The sequence below is a fragment of the Colobus angolensis genome, unplaced genomic scaffold (assembly GCF_000951035.1).
Source record: "Colobus angolensis palliatus isolate OR3802 unplaced genomic scaffold, Cang.pa_1.0 Scaffold90, whole genome shotgun sequence".
NCBI lineage: Eukaryota > Metazoa > Chordata > Mammalia > Primates > Cercopithecidae > Colobus > Colobus angolensis.
Window position 1 is genome coordinate 213,180 of NW_012122932.1, and position 15,632 is coordinate 228,811.

General features: G+C 41.1%; 1 protein-coding gene across 1 annotated transcript in view; it reads right to left on the bottom strand.

The window, feature by feature from the left end:
- Positions 1-11,563, bottom strand: part of PLAC8L1 (PLAC8-like 1) — a 20,936-nt gene extending 9,373 nt beyond the window's left edge. Inside the window, exons 1-2 of the mRNA XM_011931476.1 lie at positions 11,343-11,563; positions 5,266-5,402 (exon numbers count right to left, since the gene is read on the bottom strand). Of these exons, the coding sequence (XP_011786866.1) occupies positions 5,266-5,402; positions 11,343-11,464 (259 nt within the window). The 5' untranslated portion in view covers positions 11,465-11,563. The remainder of the gene's footprint in view (positions 1-5,265; positions 5,403-11,342) is intronic.
- Between the last annotated feature and the right edge of the window lie 4,069 nt (positions 11,564-15,632).

Below are 15,632 nucleotides of genomic sequence, written 5' to 3' on the forward strand. Positions count from 1 at the left end.
AACCCAGGGGGCGGAGGTTGCAGTGAGCCGAGATCGCGCCACTGCACTCCAGCCTGGGCGACAGAGCGAGACTCCGTCTCAAAAAAAAAAAAAAAAAAAAAAATTAAAATAAGCCAAAGGTGCTAGACAGTATGTGTTTACAGTGCTACCACTTGTATAAATTATACACACACACACATACACAAGCAAAACATCTAGAAGAATACATACCAAAATATTAATGATATTTATCTCCAAGAGCTGGGATTACAGGATGCTGTTTTTTTCCTTTATAGTTTTTTGCATTTTTCTTTTTTATAATGATTATATAATACTTTTATAATTACACATCCATTTTAACTTTTTAGATTTTTATATCTGTATAAGTATATAGACTATATCTGGACTCAAGTACAGGTATTTGACTCTGGAGAGAAAAACCAGGTGGATAGAGCACAAGGATGGAGTACTACTTGCTTTTCATATATGAAAAAGGTAGGTACTTTTGAATTCTGCATTATGTGCATGGCAGTCTACTCAAAATAATTTTTTAAAGTGGTGAACTGGGTCCAAAGAAAATGAGCCCTCCTCCCTGGAAGTGCTCAGAAAGTCAAGGCTATCAGGTCTTGGCATGTTGCAGAGGGGATTTAGGCAAACAGATGGGGGACCAGACAAGCTGACTCACAAGATCCCTTCTAACTCTGAGGCTCTATGAGTTTTTCAATTAAATACGACAAAGAAGCAAGTGAGAATACAAGTGAAAATTAATTTACATGTTATTCAGCAAATATGTTTAAGTGTCTCCTATGGTCTAACTGCTCTGCCGGGCATCAGAGAATTGAACAAGAAAACTGTGGTCCCTGCTTTCAGGGAGTCTACAGGTTACGTGAGATGCAGTGTGGGGACACAAATCCCAGTCCAACGTCTTCTCATGACTCCTTCCTTTTCCAGAAAACCAGGGAAAATTCTGGTTTGCTTTCTTCTTCTCACCTTGGGTATCTGATAATTCCTACTACACATCAGTCTCTTTACTGCCTGGTGCTTACAATGCCCGCTACAGGGAAGCTGTTTGAGTGGCTGATTCTTTCCTATCTTTCAGGTAACAGCCTAAGTCAGCTCCCCAGAGAGGCTGTCCTTTACCCCATTCTCCTGTAATTTCCTTTCATAACACTCTTAAATTTCTTCATGGCATTTCTCACAACTGCAATTATTTTGTTTATAGATTTTTGTTGTTGTTGTTTTGTTTTGTTTTGAGACAGTTTCACTCTGTCGCCCAGGCTGGAGTGCAGTCACGCAATCTTAGCTTACTGCAACCTCTGCCTCCTGGGTTCAAGAGATTCTCCTGCCTCAGCCTCCCATGTAGCTGGGATTACAGGCATGTACCACCACGCCCAGCTAATTTTGTATTTTTAGTAGAGACGGGGTTTCACCATGTTGGCTATGGTTGGTCTCGAACTCCTGATCTCAGGTAATCTGCCCGCGTAGGCCTCCCAAAGTGCTGGGAGTATAGGTGGGAAGCCACCGTGCCCAGCCTATAGATTTGTTTATTATCCGTCTCCTCTGAGACACTGTCTCTGACCTATTCACTAATGTGTCTATATCACCTACCTTATGCCTATACATGGGAAGAAACTCAGTAAACATGGTTGAATCATGAGCTGAATTAGGAGTTGATTACACCTTCCGCATAAACCTTCTCTGAGGCCACATCACAAACATTCCCAAAGCTGGACTGCCCAGTCTTTTACTCACAATGCCACTTAGCAGCCACTTATTTCACTTCAGTTTAATCTTCACATCTGAGCTCTCAGCTACCCTATCTTCAAAGGACACAGAGACACCCATTTGCTAATCCAAGTGCAGTGTGAATTCAGATGAAAGCACAGAGGTGGGAAGAAGGAGGCACTTAAAATACATAATTACAATAAAATGAAGAAGGAAAATGTCAAAAAGAAATGGAAATCACTGACGTTCATAATGTACCCTTTGCTTAATGGATGACAAATTGTAGCAATAATTCTCAGCATCTGATGGAAAAATGTCCCAGGATGGGAATCTGGCATGGAACAGTCATGAGAAGAAGATCTCCCTTTGTTCCCAAGTCTGTCAAAACGATGTACACAGTGATTTACTCGAAATAAAACTTCGTGGATAAAACAATCCCCAATTAAAAGTCTTTCTGAATAAGGCGGGGAAGAAATCCAAGACTTGTAGCACTCACACTCCAGCAGCATCCTCAGAATTACAGTGTAGATAATGAGTGTACACAGTAATATATTACCTTTAGGTTTTCTTCTGAGACAATTAACATTAAAACACTATGAGCAGTCACAACATGGAAGCACAACTAGGGAACAAAAATTACGACACAACATTCGAGATCACCTTGAACCCTATCCATGGCCTTTCCTTCGTGCCAATTATGAAGAATATTGTATTTCTCCACATATCCTTCCTTCTCCCCTTGTCACTAGAATGGGCTCTCAAGTGGACAACCAGGGAATCCCCAGGAAGTGTGGCTGGTGTTCCTGAGCGTTGATGCGGGTTGAGAGCAGAGGTGAACAGTGAAGCAATGCTTGAGGCAAACAGTATGGCTGAGAAGTGAGAATTCCTTGACCAGCTTTTCTAGGTGCTCTTAGGATTATGTAGAAATCATTCTGCAGCATCTAATACAAACCTTCTGACTCATCCACTCTTTGCTCTCAATATGCTGAAGGATAATTTTTTTAAATACCAGTAATATTAATAGCTAAGATTTACTAAGGGCATTGTAATGATATTTTTTTGAATTTTCCTGGTAACTGCACCCCAATAGTAAATTTAGGAAATTATCCCTTCCTTATTGTGAACCATATTGGTAGGACTATCATTCAGAGAACCCTGGCCTGGTCAAGAAGTAGGCACATGATCCAAGCTGAGCAAATAAACATCAATTCTCAGATGGGGATGACACAAAGATAAAAACATTTAAAGCTGATCAGACTGTCAGCTAGCACCTGATAACAATACGTCTTGTCCCTTTCTGGGCTTGGCTTTTAGCTGGCTCATTGATTCTCTGAGCTATCCTATGGCGAATTTCTAATGAAATTCGATGTTGGCTTATATATTCGTTTCCTAGGGCTGCCATAGCAAAATACCACAAACTGGTTGGCCTAAAACAACAGGAATTATTCTCTCATGGGAGAATTCTGGAGGTTAGAGGTGTGAAACCAAAGTGTTGGCAGAGTTCATTCCTTTTGGGGTGTCCGAGGGAAAATCTGTTCCCCGTCTCTTTCCTGGCTTCTGGGGGTTGCTGGCAATTGCTGGAGCTCTTTGGCTTGCAGATGTGTCACTCCAGTCTCTGCCTCTGTCTTTACATGGCCTTCTCCTTTGTGTGTCTGTGTCTAAATCTCTCTCTTCTTATAAATAAGGATTGACTTTATTTTAATTCGACTACATTGTAAACACTCTATTTCCAAATAAAGTCACATTCAGAGGTTCCAAGTAAACATGCATTTCAAGGCGACACTACTCAACCTAGTACAGCTTGCAACCCTAAATCCCTAACTGATCCAGTTAGGCCTCAAACCAGTGTTAAGAGTGGGTTCTATACATGACCTGTTTTCATCTTTACAGTAACCCTTCAGGTAGGCACCTTTATTATCTTCATTTTAGAGGTGGAAAAATGAAGACCCAAAGGACTTGTTCAACGTTACATGGCCAGTAAGAGCCAGAGTTAGGATTCAAGGTGTATATATGATACGAAGCTGTTCTCCTAACCACTACACCATAGTCCAGGCTTTGCCCTAGTTACAAGTGCACTGAAGTTTCCCCAACCGCCAACCATAATCTATGAAAGAAAATGGTCCACTTATTACTCTGGGGCCAGATCTGCACATTTGTGCATGGCTACTCTATGCTCTCTGTACCTTAGTACTGGGTGACTACCAAAGTCATGAAAAGAGCAGAGAATCAGGAAGAATTCAGAGAGAACCAGAGAACAGCTTCCATAATTGTCTGGTCAGAAATCCACATGGGTAGCAGTGACAGGAAGAGACTTGCCAAGCTGTGGGTCACAGGGAAGATTCAGTTGAATTAGGACTTGCTCAGAGTTCTCTGGTTGATATGTCCTGTGAGGCTTTAGGACAAATTCAGATCTTCCCAGAAGGCTGCTATATCCTTCAAAAATATTTTACCCAGAGTCTATTGGATTTTGAACTTAAGAGACTGACCCTCAGCCATCACACATACCCTCCTTCCTCCCAGAGAGAAGCTGTGATCCAATTGCTCCCTAGGGCAAGACCATCAGGTCCTGGAAGGGGATCCTGACATGTGGTACCAAAGATGGGTCAGAATGTCCTAAGGTAAAAATAGAATTGATGAGCTTTGAACTCTAAGCCCAGGGGGGATTCATGCAGCCAGAAGACAGTGTTATTTGCCCCTCTTTAGAGCTGAAAAATGTCTAACCAGTGTCTGAAAGGATTTCAATCAAGGAAGGGAGTTTCTTTTTGTGATTGTTCTTGTTAATATGAGTACTACGTATTCTTCCAAGACAATTGAAAAAAGAAAAGCAAAAAGGAAATAAACATTATCCATTAACCTACCATCTGGAGACACCTGCTATAAATATTTGTATTTGTATTCATCCAGACATTTAAAAAATGTTTTCCTCTCTCCAAAACAAATGGTATCTACTGTGCACAGTTTTGCAATGTGTTTCTTTAACTTAAAAATGTATCCAAATCATCTTTTCATCTCATTAAATATTATTCTACAATATGACTTTTCGTGGTTGTATAATAATTCATTGTGTGGATTCCTCTTGTCGGACATTTAAGTTGTTCCAGGTTTCTGCTGTAATAACTAATGCTGCAAAATTTAATGTTCCTGCTAAATCTTTGCACATGATTTATTTCCTTAAACTCCTAAAAATGTAATTACTGGGTCAAAAGCTATGCAACAGCTGAAGTTCTTTCTATATGGATTGCTAAACCATCCCCCAGAAGAGTTGTACCAATTTACACTCCCACCAGCACTGGATAAGAAAGCTCATTTTATGCACTTTGCCAACAGTGGAGTCTGTCATTTAGAAATCTTTGAAGGCACCACTTATTCTATAAAAGCATCCATATCTCTGAAAAGCAAGATTTTTCCAGACAAGGAGTACATTTGAGTCACTGAACGATTAGTCCAGTTATTCTGAAACCATTTAATTTCTGTCCTTGTGCCTGCTGTAGCTTTTCCACTCACTGATGTCTTGGAAAAGAAAACAGTAAGGAGGAACTTAAATGAGGAGGAAAAACGTACAAATTCTCCTATCTCTGCAGACACTGAAGAGACCGGTGCTCCAGCCCCCGCCAGTCTGGACAATTGCTGTGATTGTCGTCCTGCCACTGGCTCCCCGAACAGGCTGCTTCACCACAGCGCTGGCTGGTACGTGGCCCCTGGAGAGTCAAAGATGATGATTAACTTGGAAACAAAGGTGTTTCAGAACAATAACCATTAAGCTAAGTCAGAACCATAAAGAAGAGATAGGGACCCAATGATGCCAAGAGGCTCATAATTCATAGCCCAGATCGACCCTGCCATCTCCCTCCCTTCTCCTCCTCCATCATACCTTCTCTTCTGGCTTTTTGCCTCATCTCTATTAATAGAATTATTGTTCTAAATCCTGACATGCAAATTCAAGCTCAATGTCCAGTCTACTTCCTTAGTTTTCCAAATAGTTAAATTCACAAATGTGGAATCGAGGCCTCAGTTCAAATCCCAGCATTCCTGGAGGCTTGACCTTGGTTAAGTGAATTTACCTCTCTGCTTTCCCATTGGTTCTGATGAAAAAACTACCTCATGAGATTATTGTGTCTATTGAAGGACATCTGATTCATTTACTGTGCCCAGGGGATGTGTGACAAAGTAACTCTGAGTGAGCTGCATCCCAAGGATTTTTAACCTTTCCTGAAGGGATACTGAGAAGGAACTGGACTGAGTGGGCAGACTGAAACCTGGACTAGGCTGTTGAAGTTGACATGGGTATCATTTAAGTGAATAACCCAGACTTCAGAATATGTCTTGATATCAAATTACTGTATGATTGACCTAGTGATGCCACAAAGTATACTTTGGGTTGATTTTCCCAGAAAGGAATGAATATTCCTATTGTCAATCATTCTGAATTAGAAAATGAAAACCTGGTGGCTGGGCTTCAAAAGTGAGGTAAGGAAAAACTTCTCTTTCCGAGGCTGAAAATCAGTTTTGCCTGAACTTCAACCAAGGGCATGTTTGGAGTGATTTCCACAGTGAAGGGTAAATTGCACCTGGCCTCATAGAAGGGGTGGGTCAAGAGCCAGGTAGAAGGGCCCTAGAATGTCTGAGCCTGTGCAGTGTGGTAATTATTCTGTTTTGTGCTTCTCTTTCAGCAAACCTCATTAAGAGTTTGCACCTGATTTCTGATGTGCTATGAAGAATTAAAGAAAGAGCCTGCCTCATAGTTGAGACAAAATAGGAGATAGCAGCATTTCTTCCTATAACAGTTGTTGCAGTAGGGTGCAAGTGGCTTATGCCTGTAATCCCAGTGCTTTGGGAGCCAGAGGTGGGCGGATCACAAGGTCAGAAGTTCCAGACCACCTGACCAACATGGTGAAACCCCATCTCTACTAAAAATACAAAAATTAGCTGGGCGTGATGGTGTGCACTTGTAATCCCAGCTACTCAGGAGGCTGAGGCAGGAGAATCACGTGAACCCAGGAGGCGGAGGTTGCAGTGAGCTGAGATTGCGCCACTGCACCCCAGCCTGGGTGACAGAGCGAGACTCTGGCTCAAAAAAAAAAAAAAAAAAGTTGTTGCAGTAATAGTCACCAAAGTTCAGCACCTGGGACACATGGCCTGGAGGCCAAAGCAGAACACTCCTAACTACCCTTAAGACAACACCCTGGGGGCATCTTGGAAACAGCTGTGGAGCCCATTACCTCAGATTTCTGGCAATAAAGCCAATAGAATTTCATGGTATTATAGTATAAGTTGCACTGCGGATCTTATTAAGATCCACATCTCTTTTTCATCCCATCAATACTGATCAGGTCCACACCTTCCCAAAGATGACAGCACATTAACTTGTTAAAAAAAGAAATTCCCAAGCCTTAACTCAGACCAACTGCACAGGTTTCCAAGAATGAGGTACAGAAATCAATATAAAACAAGGCTTTCAGGTAATTTTTAAGCATTCATGCCATTCTGAAACCTGACACCAGATTTGGACACTAGTGATGGTGACCGCAGTGGTCTCCCACTAGCTAGGTGGTGATGTCAATGCAAGAGAGATGGCAAAAAGTAAAAAACGAATAGGAGAATAGGATGTAGGGATGTTTGGAACATGTCCAGTCTAAATGTCAGTGAGAATCAAGACAATACTTAACAAAGGGCTGGAAATGATGCACCAGAGCTTGGAAGAGAGGTTAGGTTGGAAGTGACCTGTCTGGAAGTGTGAAGTGGAACTATGAAATACCCCCAGCCCTTTTATCCATTAGGCATTGTAGACAGTTCTCATGGTCTAACAAGCTTTTCAAGAAACTTCCGTGGAAAAAAAATTAGCTCCAAAATATAAAAACTGCAAATAAATTAATGCTCAATTGAACACAAAAACCTAGCATTATGTCAACTTTATTAATTACCAAATTTAGAATACACAAATATTTAACATTTTGAAAACAATTTATAAGTTCTCATTTTGCAAAAATTCCCAAATATGAATGGTTGCAAAGAAGCAGCAACTAGTCATAAATAAATGAGTTATTCATAGTCGAACAATCTCAAAAACAAAATTATAAAAATTCTTTCAAGTATTGTACAGAAAAAAATACATATATGTGGATATAACAAATGTATGGGTACATTTTAATATGTTTGTTCTGATGTAAGTTAGGGCCCATTTCTGCAGACTGCATTGCATTCCCCAAAATGCATGTAAGTTGAAGTTCTAGCCCCCATTGTGAATGTATTTGGAGACAGGGCACTTAGGAATTAATGAAAGTTAAGTGAAGTTGTAGGGGTGAGATCCTGATTCAGTAAGTTTGGTGGCCTTAGGCCAGGCTCAGTGGCTCACGCCTATAATCCCAGCACTTTGGGAGGCTAAGGCAGGTGGATTGCTTGAGCTCCGGAGCTTGAGACCAGCCTGAGCAACATGGTGAAACCCTATCTCTAGTAAAAATACAAAAAGTTAGCCAGGCATGGTGGCATGCAGCTGTGGTCCCAGCTACTTGGGAGGCTGAGGTAAGAGGATTTCTTGAGCCTGTGAGGAAGAGGGTGCAATGAGCCAAGATTGCACCACTGCATTCCAGTCTAAGCAACAGAGCAAGACCCTGTCTCAAAAAAAAAGTGGCCTTAAGAGAGATTGCTATCTCTTTACATGCATGTACATAGGAAAGGCCACATGAGCACACTGCAAACCAGGAAGAAAGTCCTCGCCAGAGTTCAGTTGGGCTGGCACTCTAATCTCAGACTTCCCTTCTCCAGAACTGTGAGAAAATTATTTCTTTGGTTTAAGCCACACAGCCTATGGTATTTTGCTACTGCAACCGAAATAGACTAAGACATCTATGCTGATTTGAATTGGCCCTGAAGAAACTAATTTTATATGTCTTATTTCCTCTACCTCCATGTGGTTCCCTGAGGTTGGGGGCATATGCTGTTCCTCCCTGTATACCCAGTATCCCACACACTACCCTGAAACCTCATGGGTGCATGATAAGTATTTGTTGAATTGGACCAAATAGATTCGCTTGTCTCTTCTGTAAGATTTGAGTCCTCCTCAAGGCTAGCTACAAATTTATGTGAACTTTACTGTGTTTCATTCTCTAGTAAAGCCACAGGTCTTGGGCATGAATTGATGAAATACAAGCAGAGCGTAGCCTAAAATTTAGCTTTCTGCATGCCTCCACACAAAGGCATTTACCTTTCAATGTGATGGCCACAAGTTGGTGCTTCCATCATTAGGCTAAGAGCTTCAATCATCTTTTAGTAGAGGGATTTCTTAGGGCTAAACGCATGGATTAGGAGTGAACCATTTATAGCTTGCAGCCTAAGAACAGAATTTTTGCTTCTAACTCAGTATTATGTGTGTGACACCATTTATTATAGCAAGGAAGACTGTCTTCTATCCATTCCAAATCAAATAACTAAGAGGATTGCTTTTCCTTAGTGGAAAAAAAAAATGGTTTTTTTCTGTGTTTACCTTTTGTGTGTGTGTGTGTGTTGTCTTTTTTTGAAACAGGGTCTTGCTCCGTCACCCAGGCTGGAGTTCAGTGGCATGATTATGGCTCTCTGCAACCTCGAACTCCTGGGCTCAAGAGATCTTCCTGCCTCAGCCTCTCAACTAGCTGGGACCACAGGCACATGCCACCATCCCCAGCTAATTTTTTTTAATGTTTTGTAGAGATGAGGGTCTTGCTTTATTGTCTAGGCTGTTTGTCTAATTTTGAACTCAAGGATAAATATATTATTTATTTCCTTAATACCGAGTCTTCAGTTATTTTTATAGTAAAATGTTTGAATTGACATACATTGGCTAAGACATTTCAGTTCAAAATGATTGCTCACATGTTGTAATTAAAATAACAACCATAGCTACCTTTCACTGAGTATCTTCCATGTACCAGGAACTCAGTAGCTCATTAAGAACTGAAAGATTATTCAGGGGCTGCTACAGGTATCAGATTCAAGTAGTTTTTGTAGCTTCCTAGACAGATTTTCTGTATTCTACACTTAGGGAATCTTATGCTACCACTGAAGAACAGGAATGAGTATGCAAACAGTGGATGAAGCTTATGGTCACAAAGCTCTGCTAAACCAGAGAAGATGCTCATTTACCTATCAAATTTCACAAGTTCTTCATTTAGTAGAAAGAGCAAAGATTTTAATTTCAGACACAAAAAAGTTCAAATAGTTACATTCTAGTTGTTTGATCTTAGAAAACACAGCTTGTCACAACCCTCAGCTCTGGTATCCTTCTCCATAAAATTGGATTTAAAATATCCTAGCTCCTCAGTTGCCAGAGTATTAGACAAGATCATGTACCTGACATGTAGTAGGCATGAAGTCGATGGCCACTGTTATTATTCTAACTTCAGGATCCTGTGTATGCTCTAGGGCATTCTGTATACTTTTCTTACAAACAAAGGAAGGAGAAAGGAGAGCTGGACCAGGTTTTCAGTTGTCATATGTGCTACCCAAATGCCTTAAGATTCAGTCAGAGTGATGGCCAGGCATGGTGGTGCACACCTAAAATCCCAGCTACAAGGGAGACTGAGGTGAGAGGATTGCTTAAACCCACGAGCAAGATCCATCTCTTTTTTCTTTTTCTGAGACAGTGTTTCACTCTTGTCGCCCAGGCTGGAGTGCCATGGTGCGATCTCAGCTCACTGCAATCTCCACCTCCGGGGTTCAATCGATTCCCCTGCCTCAGCCTCCCTAGTAGCTGGGATTACAGGCATGCACCACCATGCCAGCTAATTTTGTATTTTTAGTAAAGATGGGGTTTCACCATGTTGGCCAGACTGGTCTCAAACTCCTGATTTCAGGTGATCTGCCCACCTCGGCCTCCCAAAGTGCTAAGATTACAGGTTATGAGCCACTGCGCCTGGCCTCAGACCCCATCTCTTAAAAAAAAAAAAAAAAAAGATTCAGTCAGGGTAACCAATCATTTCAGTTGGCCCAGGACCAAGGGTTTTCCCAGGACAGGAAACTTTTAGTGCTAAAACCAGTACAGTTCCAGGCAAACCAAGATGGTTGGTAACCCTAACCCTCAGAAGCTGAGGGAGGCTTTAACTCAGGAGGCAGGAGGTTAACTCCTGCTAAAGTTTGATAGATGAGATACATACTTTTACCCCTTTTTGACCTCACTCAATTCCTCTTCCTCTTCTAGCACAAGCCCTACCACATATCTCCCACATGCCTGGTCCTTCAGTCTTGATGTTTCATGTCACTCTTCTGTAATCACACTTGGGAGTACTAAGAAATCATTTTGTCTTGCACCTAGGCCTCCTTGAATATTTCAAATTCAGCTGAAGCCAAAACCCTTGAGTTTTTATTTCAAACGGGTAGAAATGATTGGCAGTCTCTAAAAATAAAGTTCCACTCGGTCAGGGTTCCACATTTTAAGTTAAGAATAAAGAGATACCATTTCACCCAAGCCAGCCCTTTTCTTGTCACTAGCCAAGAAAGGCCAGAAGGAACAAATCAGGTGCCCTTTTCCAAGTTTACATGGAGAAAAGATAGCAACCACTTTCTTCCCAAGCCCAGTTTTCTTTTCCCTGGCTCCTTGTAAGCAGAGGTTGATTTGATAGACCAACTAAAGAGCAAAAGCTAGGGGAAAAATTCATCCTATTCCCTACCTCAAGCTGGAAATAAAATATTGTTCATCTTCAGATGACATACATGACAACAGAGGTGAGTGTATGTTGAGTAAGGAAAGATCCTCAGGAGACTTGAAGAAGTTACTTCCAAACCAATTCATATTGAGAAGTGTTTTCTTGTCACTTGGGCTATCCTTTTTCCCTTTGGCAATAAGCTGGTTTCTAAACTTAGGATTAGTCCAAAGTGAAACATCTCTTGAAAGAATGTTCCCTTAATATTCTGGAACCTGAGGTCATAGCAGTGTAACTGACAGACATCTTTTTTCTTTAAAGACAGGTATACACCTAACTGTGGACACATTCATCTTACTAATCTATAGGGAGATACTGCTGGAGTATAGAGTAAGTAGAAAAAGAAAAACACTTACCTTTGTTGGAAAACTCTTTGTTTTAAAAGATGCCTCTAGTAAACTTTTATCTAGCTAAGTGCCACTTGACTGTTCCTTGGAAGATTCCGAAGGCTGCAGATTTCTGCCATGCCATGTGACTGAGAAGCAGCAGGGACCTCTTTTCATCCCCAGAACTGCTGGTCCAATTCAGCAAGATAATGCAAGTCCCACAGCTAACCCAAAAGCGGAGCAAAAAAATGTCTTTCAGTGAAGGTATTGTATTTGAATCCAACTTATGAAAGGTGGTCTCCTCAAGTTTGAGCTCTGGTAGATTGCCACAAGCCTCAAAGCCTTTTCAGAACTTCTAGAAATTCTCTGCTCTTCCATTAACTTTATTGGTAATGCCAGGAAAGTGGCGTTTCTTCTTTCCTACCCAGTCCATACGGAATCTAGTAACCAAAGCAGAGCTTGCCTGGTGATGTCCTCACAAGACCTCTGAATCATGCCTCTAGAACATGTCTTATGGATGTGTGGACCCTAGAAACATTGGGAAATATCCTAAGACAAAAAAATTAAGCAAAATTTCACGTTGAGGAAAGGGATCTGCAATCATAATTCGACATTACATTAGAAAGACATCAGGAGGATACTGCCAATTATACCACATATTCTTTTCATCAGACCCATAGAGAATGGTTGTTTAGGGTTCTGAACTTCAAAGCATTTACTTGAACCAGTTTGTTAGGAAAAGCCTATAATACCTTCCAAATCAAGATTCCTTACAAGACACAGTTTCATAACTGCCTTCAATCAAGGGAGACCAGCCTGGGCAACTTTCATTGTCTTCTTAACTGTAAGGATTCACCCTATATTAAGGACAGGTATGTTTTTACTGCTTACTACTCTATTCCAAGTGCTTACCAAAGTGTCTAGCACATAAAAAGCTCTCAATAATTTGTTGAATAAATGTGCCCTACATGAAAATTCAGGTTTATAAGAATAACAGAAATTAAGAGGTGATTACTAGCTTTGCAAAAAAAAAAAAAAAAAGATTTACAGTAAGATTCCTTTGAAGAGTAAACCACCATTGTACATGTAAGCTATGACTCCATATTTTTACATTTCATTTGCACCCAACTTTTCTAATCAAACGTCTATGGTATGAAGTGACTAATCCACATGCTACACAGCTTTTTCACTTAAAAATAAAATGAAAAGAGGTCGGGCGCGGTGGCTCAAGCCTGTAATCCCAGCACTTTGGGAGGCCGAGGCGGGCGGATCACGAGGTCAGGAGATCGAGACCATCCTGGCTAACACGGTGAAACCCCGTCTCTACTAAAAAATACAAAAAATTAGCCGGGCGAGGTGGCGGGCGCCTGTAGTCCCAGCTACTCGGGAGGCTGAGCCAGGAGAATGGCGTGAACCTGGGAGGCGGAGCTTGCAGTGAGCTGAGATCCGGCCACTACACTCCAGCCTGGGCGACAGAGCGAGACTCCGTCTCAGAAAAAATAAAATAAAATAAAATAAAATGAAAAGAATAAAAAAGGCATGTGCTTTACAAAAGAATGCCAAATATTTATGAAAAAGAAACAATAGCATTAGAATATCACCATTTTGCAGAGCCCCAACACAACTTACCAGGAAGGAACTTCAGAAACATTAAAACCGTTAGATAAAAAAGATTGGGAACTGAATATTCTCAAGGTGCCAAAATATAACTATTCCACATATTTCTAATTGCAAAATAGAAAATGTACCTTAACTATGAAAAGTTCCTGAAGTACTCAAAATGTGTATTTACATTGGAAAGTTCTGAAAGTGTAAGAAAAAAAAAAAGTACCCTTACAATAAAAGCTCTGGGTGTGATTTTAACAAACACGCCTTTACATCAGAAGGTCCTAGAAGTGATCAAAATGTATCTTCAACATTACCCTTCACCCTTCCTCCATGATTGTAGGTTCCTGAGGCCTCCCCAGCCATGCCTCCTGTATAGCCTGTGGAGCAGAGTCAATTAAAACTCTTCTTTAAATAAATTACCCAGTCTCAGAGGTAGTTTTTTATAGCAATATAAAAACATACTAGGCCAGACGCAGTGGCTCACACCTGTAATCCCAGCACTTTGGGAGGCTGAGGCGGGCAGATCATCTGAGGTTAGGAGTTTGAGACCAGCCTGGCCAACATGGTGAAGCCCTGTCTCTACTTAAAAATACAAAAATTAGCCAGGCGTAGTGGCAGGCACTGTAATCCCAGCTACTCGGGAGGCTGAAGCAAAAGGATCGCTTAAACCCGGGAGGCGGAGGTTGCAGCGAGCCAAGATCATGCAACTGCACTCCAGTCTGGATGACAGAGCAAGACTCTGTCTCAAAAAAAAAAAAAAGAAAGAAAGAAAAGAAAACACACTAATACAAGCTCTATGCACACAGCAGAGGGCCATTACAAACCTTATTGATGCTATAAATTTTGGGGTGAAGTATTTTCTACCTGAGTGCAGTCCATATAAACTTCTCCTTTTTCTGACCTCCTAATGGCCCTGGTAACACTGGCCTTAGTCAAATACATTCCTGTTTTCCATGCACGAATTCCTTGTTGTCTACGTGTACTGCAATGAAGATGGAGGCCAGGACTCTAATTCAACTCTGCTGCTAATATATAGGATCCTGAGCGAGTCACTTTGACCTGTTTCTTCATGTGGCTTCCTTGCTATTCCTTCAGCACCACCAGCTATATGCCCCCGCATCAGAGAAAAAATATGTGGCTTTGACCACATATGTGCTAACAAAACTACATATGCATTTACCCTCAGACCCACAAGCCCACTTCTACAAATTTACTCTGAAGATATACTTCCACAAAAGTGAAATGACATATTCATGAGGTTACTCACTGTATCATTCTATACAAGTTCTATAAAATATTAAAAACTTAGAAACAACCTATATGTCCATCCATGGAGACTGGTTGAATAAACTATGGTACACCTTTACAATAGTATTACATGAGCGAGGGAAAGAAAAGGGGCAAGACAGGAAGGAGGGAAGGAAAAAGAGAAAAAAAGATTTTTTCTTTTTAAAGAGACAGGGTCTCACTTTGTCACCCGGGCTGGAGTGCAGTAGCACAATCATAGCTCATTGCTGCCTCAAATTCCCAGGTTCAAGTGATCCTCCTGCTTCAGCCTCCCAAGAGGCTGGGATTACAGGCCCATGCCACTACACTTGGCTAATTTTTAGATTTTTCATAGAGACATGATTTCACAGTCTTGCCCAGGTGGGTCTTGATCTCCTGGGCTCAAGTGATCCTCCCCATTCAGCCTCCCAAAGTACTGGGATTATAGGCATGAGCTACCATGACTGGCCAAGAAAAAGATTTCTATGAACCAAAGTAGAAAACTGTCCAGGCTACACTGTTAACTAAAAAAGCAAGATGGAAAATAATTATAATATATATATAGCAAATTATGTATAAATTTATATATAAACATGATATAAAATAATACACTATATATATATATAATGCTACTTCTTATATAAGAAACGAGACACTAAAGTATAAATATTCACTTATTTTTGGAAAAAGAAACACAGGAAAGATACTCCAGAAACCAATGACAATGGTTAGCTATAGAGTAAGTGGGAATGTGGTGCCAGAAAGTAAGAATTTTCTTGGTTTTGACTTTTGAACTTCTTTTTAAGAGATGGGGTTTTATCCTGTCACTCAGGCTGGAGTGCAGTGGCATGATCACAGCTCACTGCAGTCTTGAACTCCTAGGCTCAAGTGATCTGCCTGCCTAAGCCTCCTAAGTAACTGGGACTACAGGTATGAACCACCACACCTGGCTAATTTTAAAAAAAAAAAATGTTTTAGGCCGGGCGCGGTGGCTCAAGCCTGTAATCCCAGCACTTTGGGAGGCCGAGACGGGCGGATCACGAGGTCAGGAGATCGA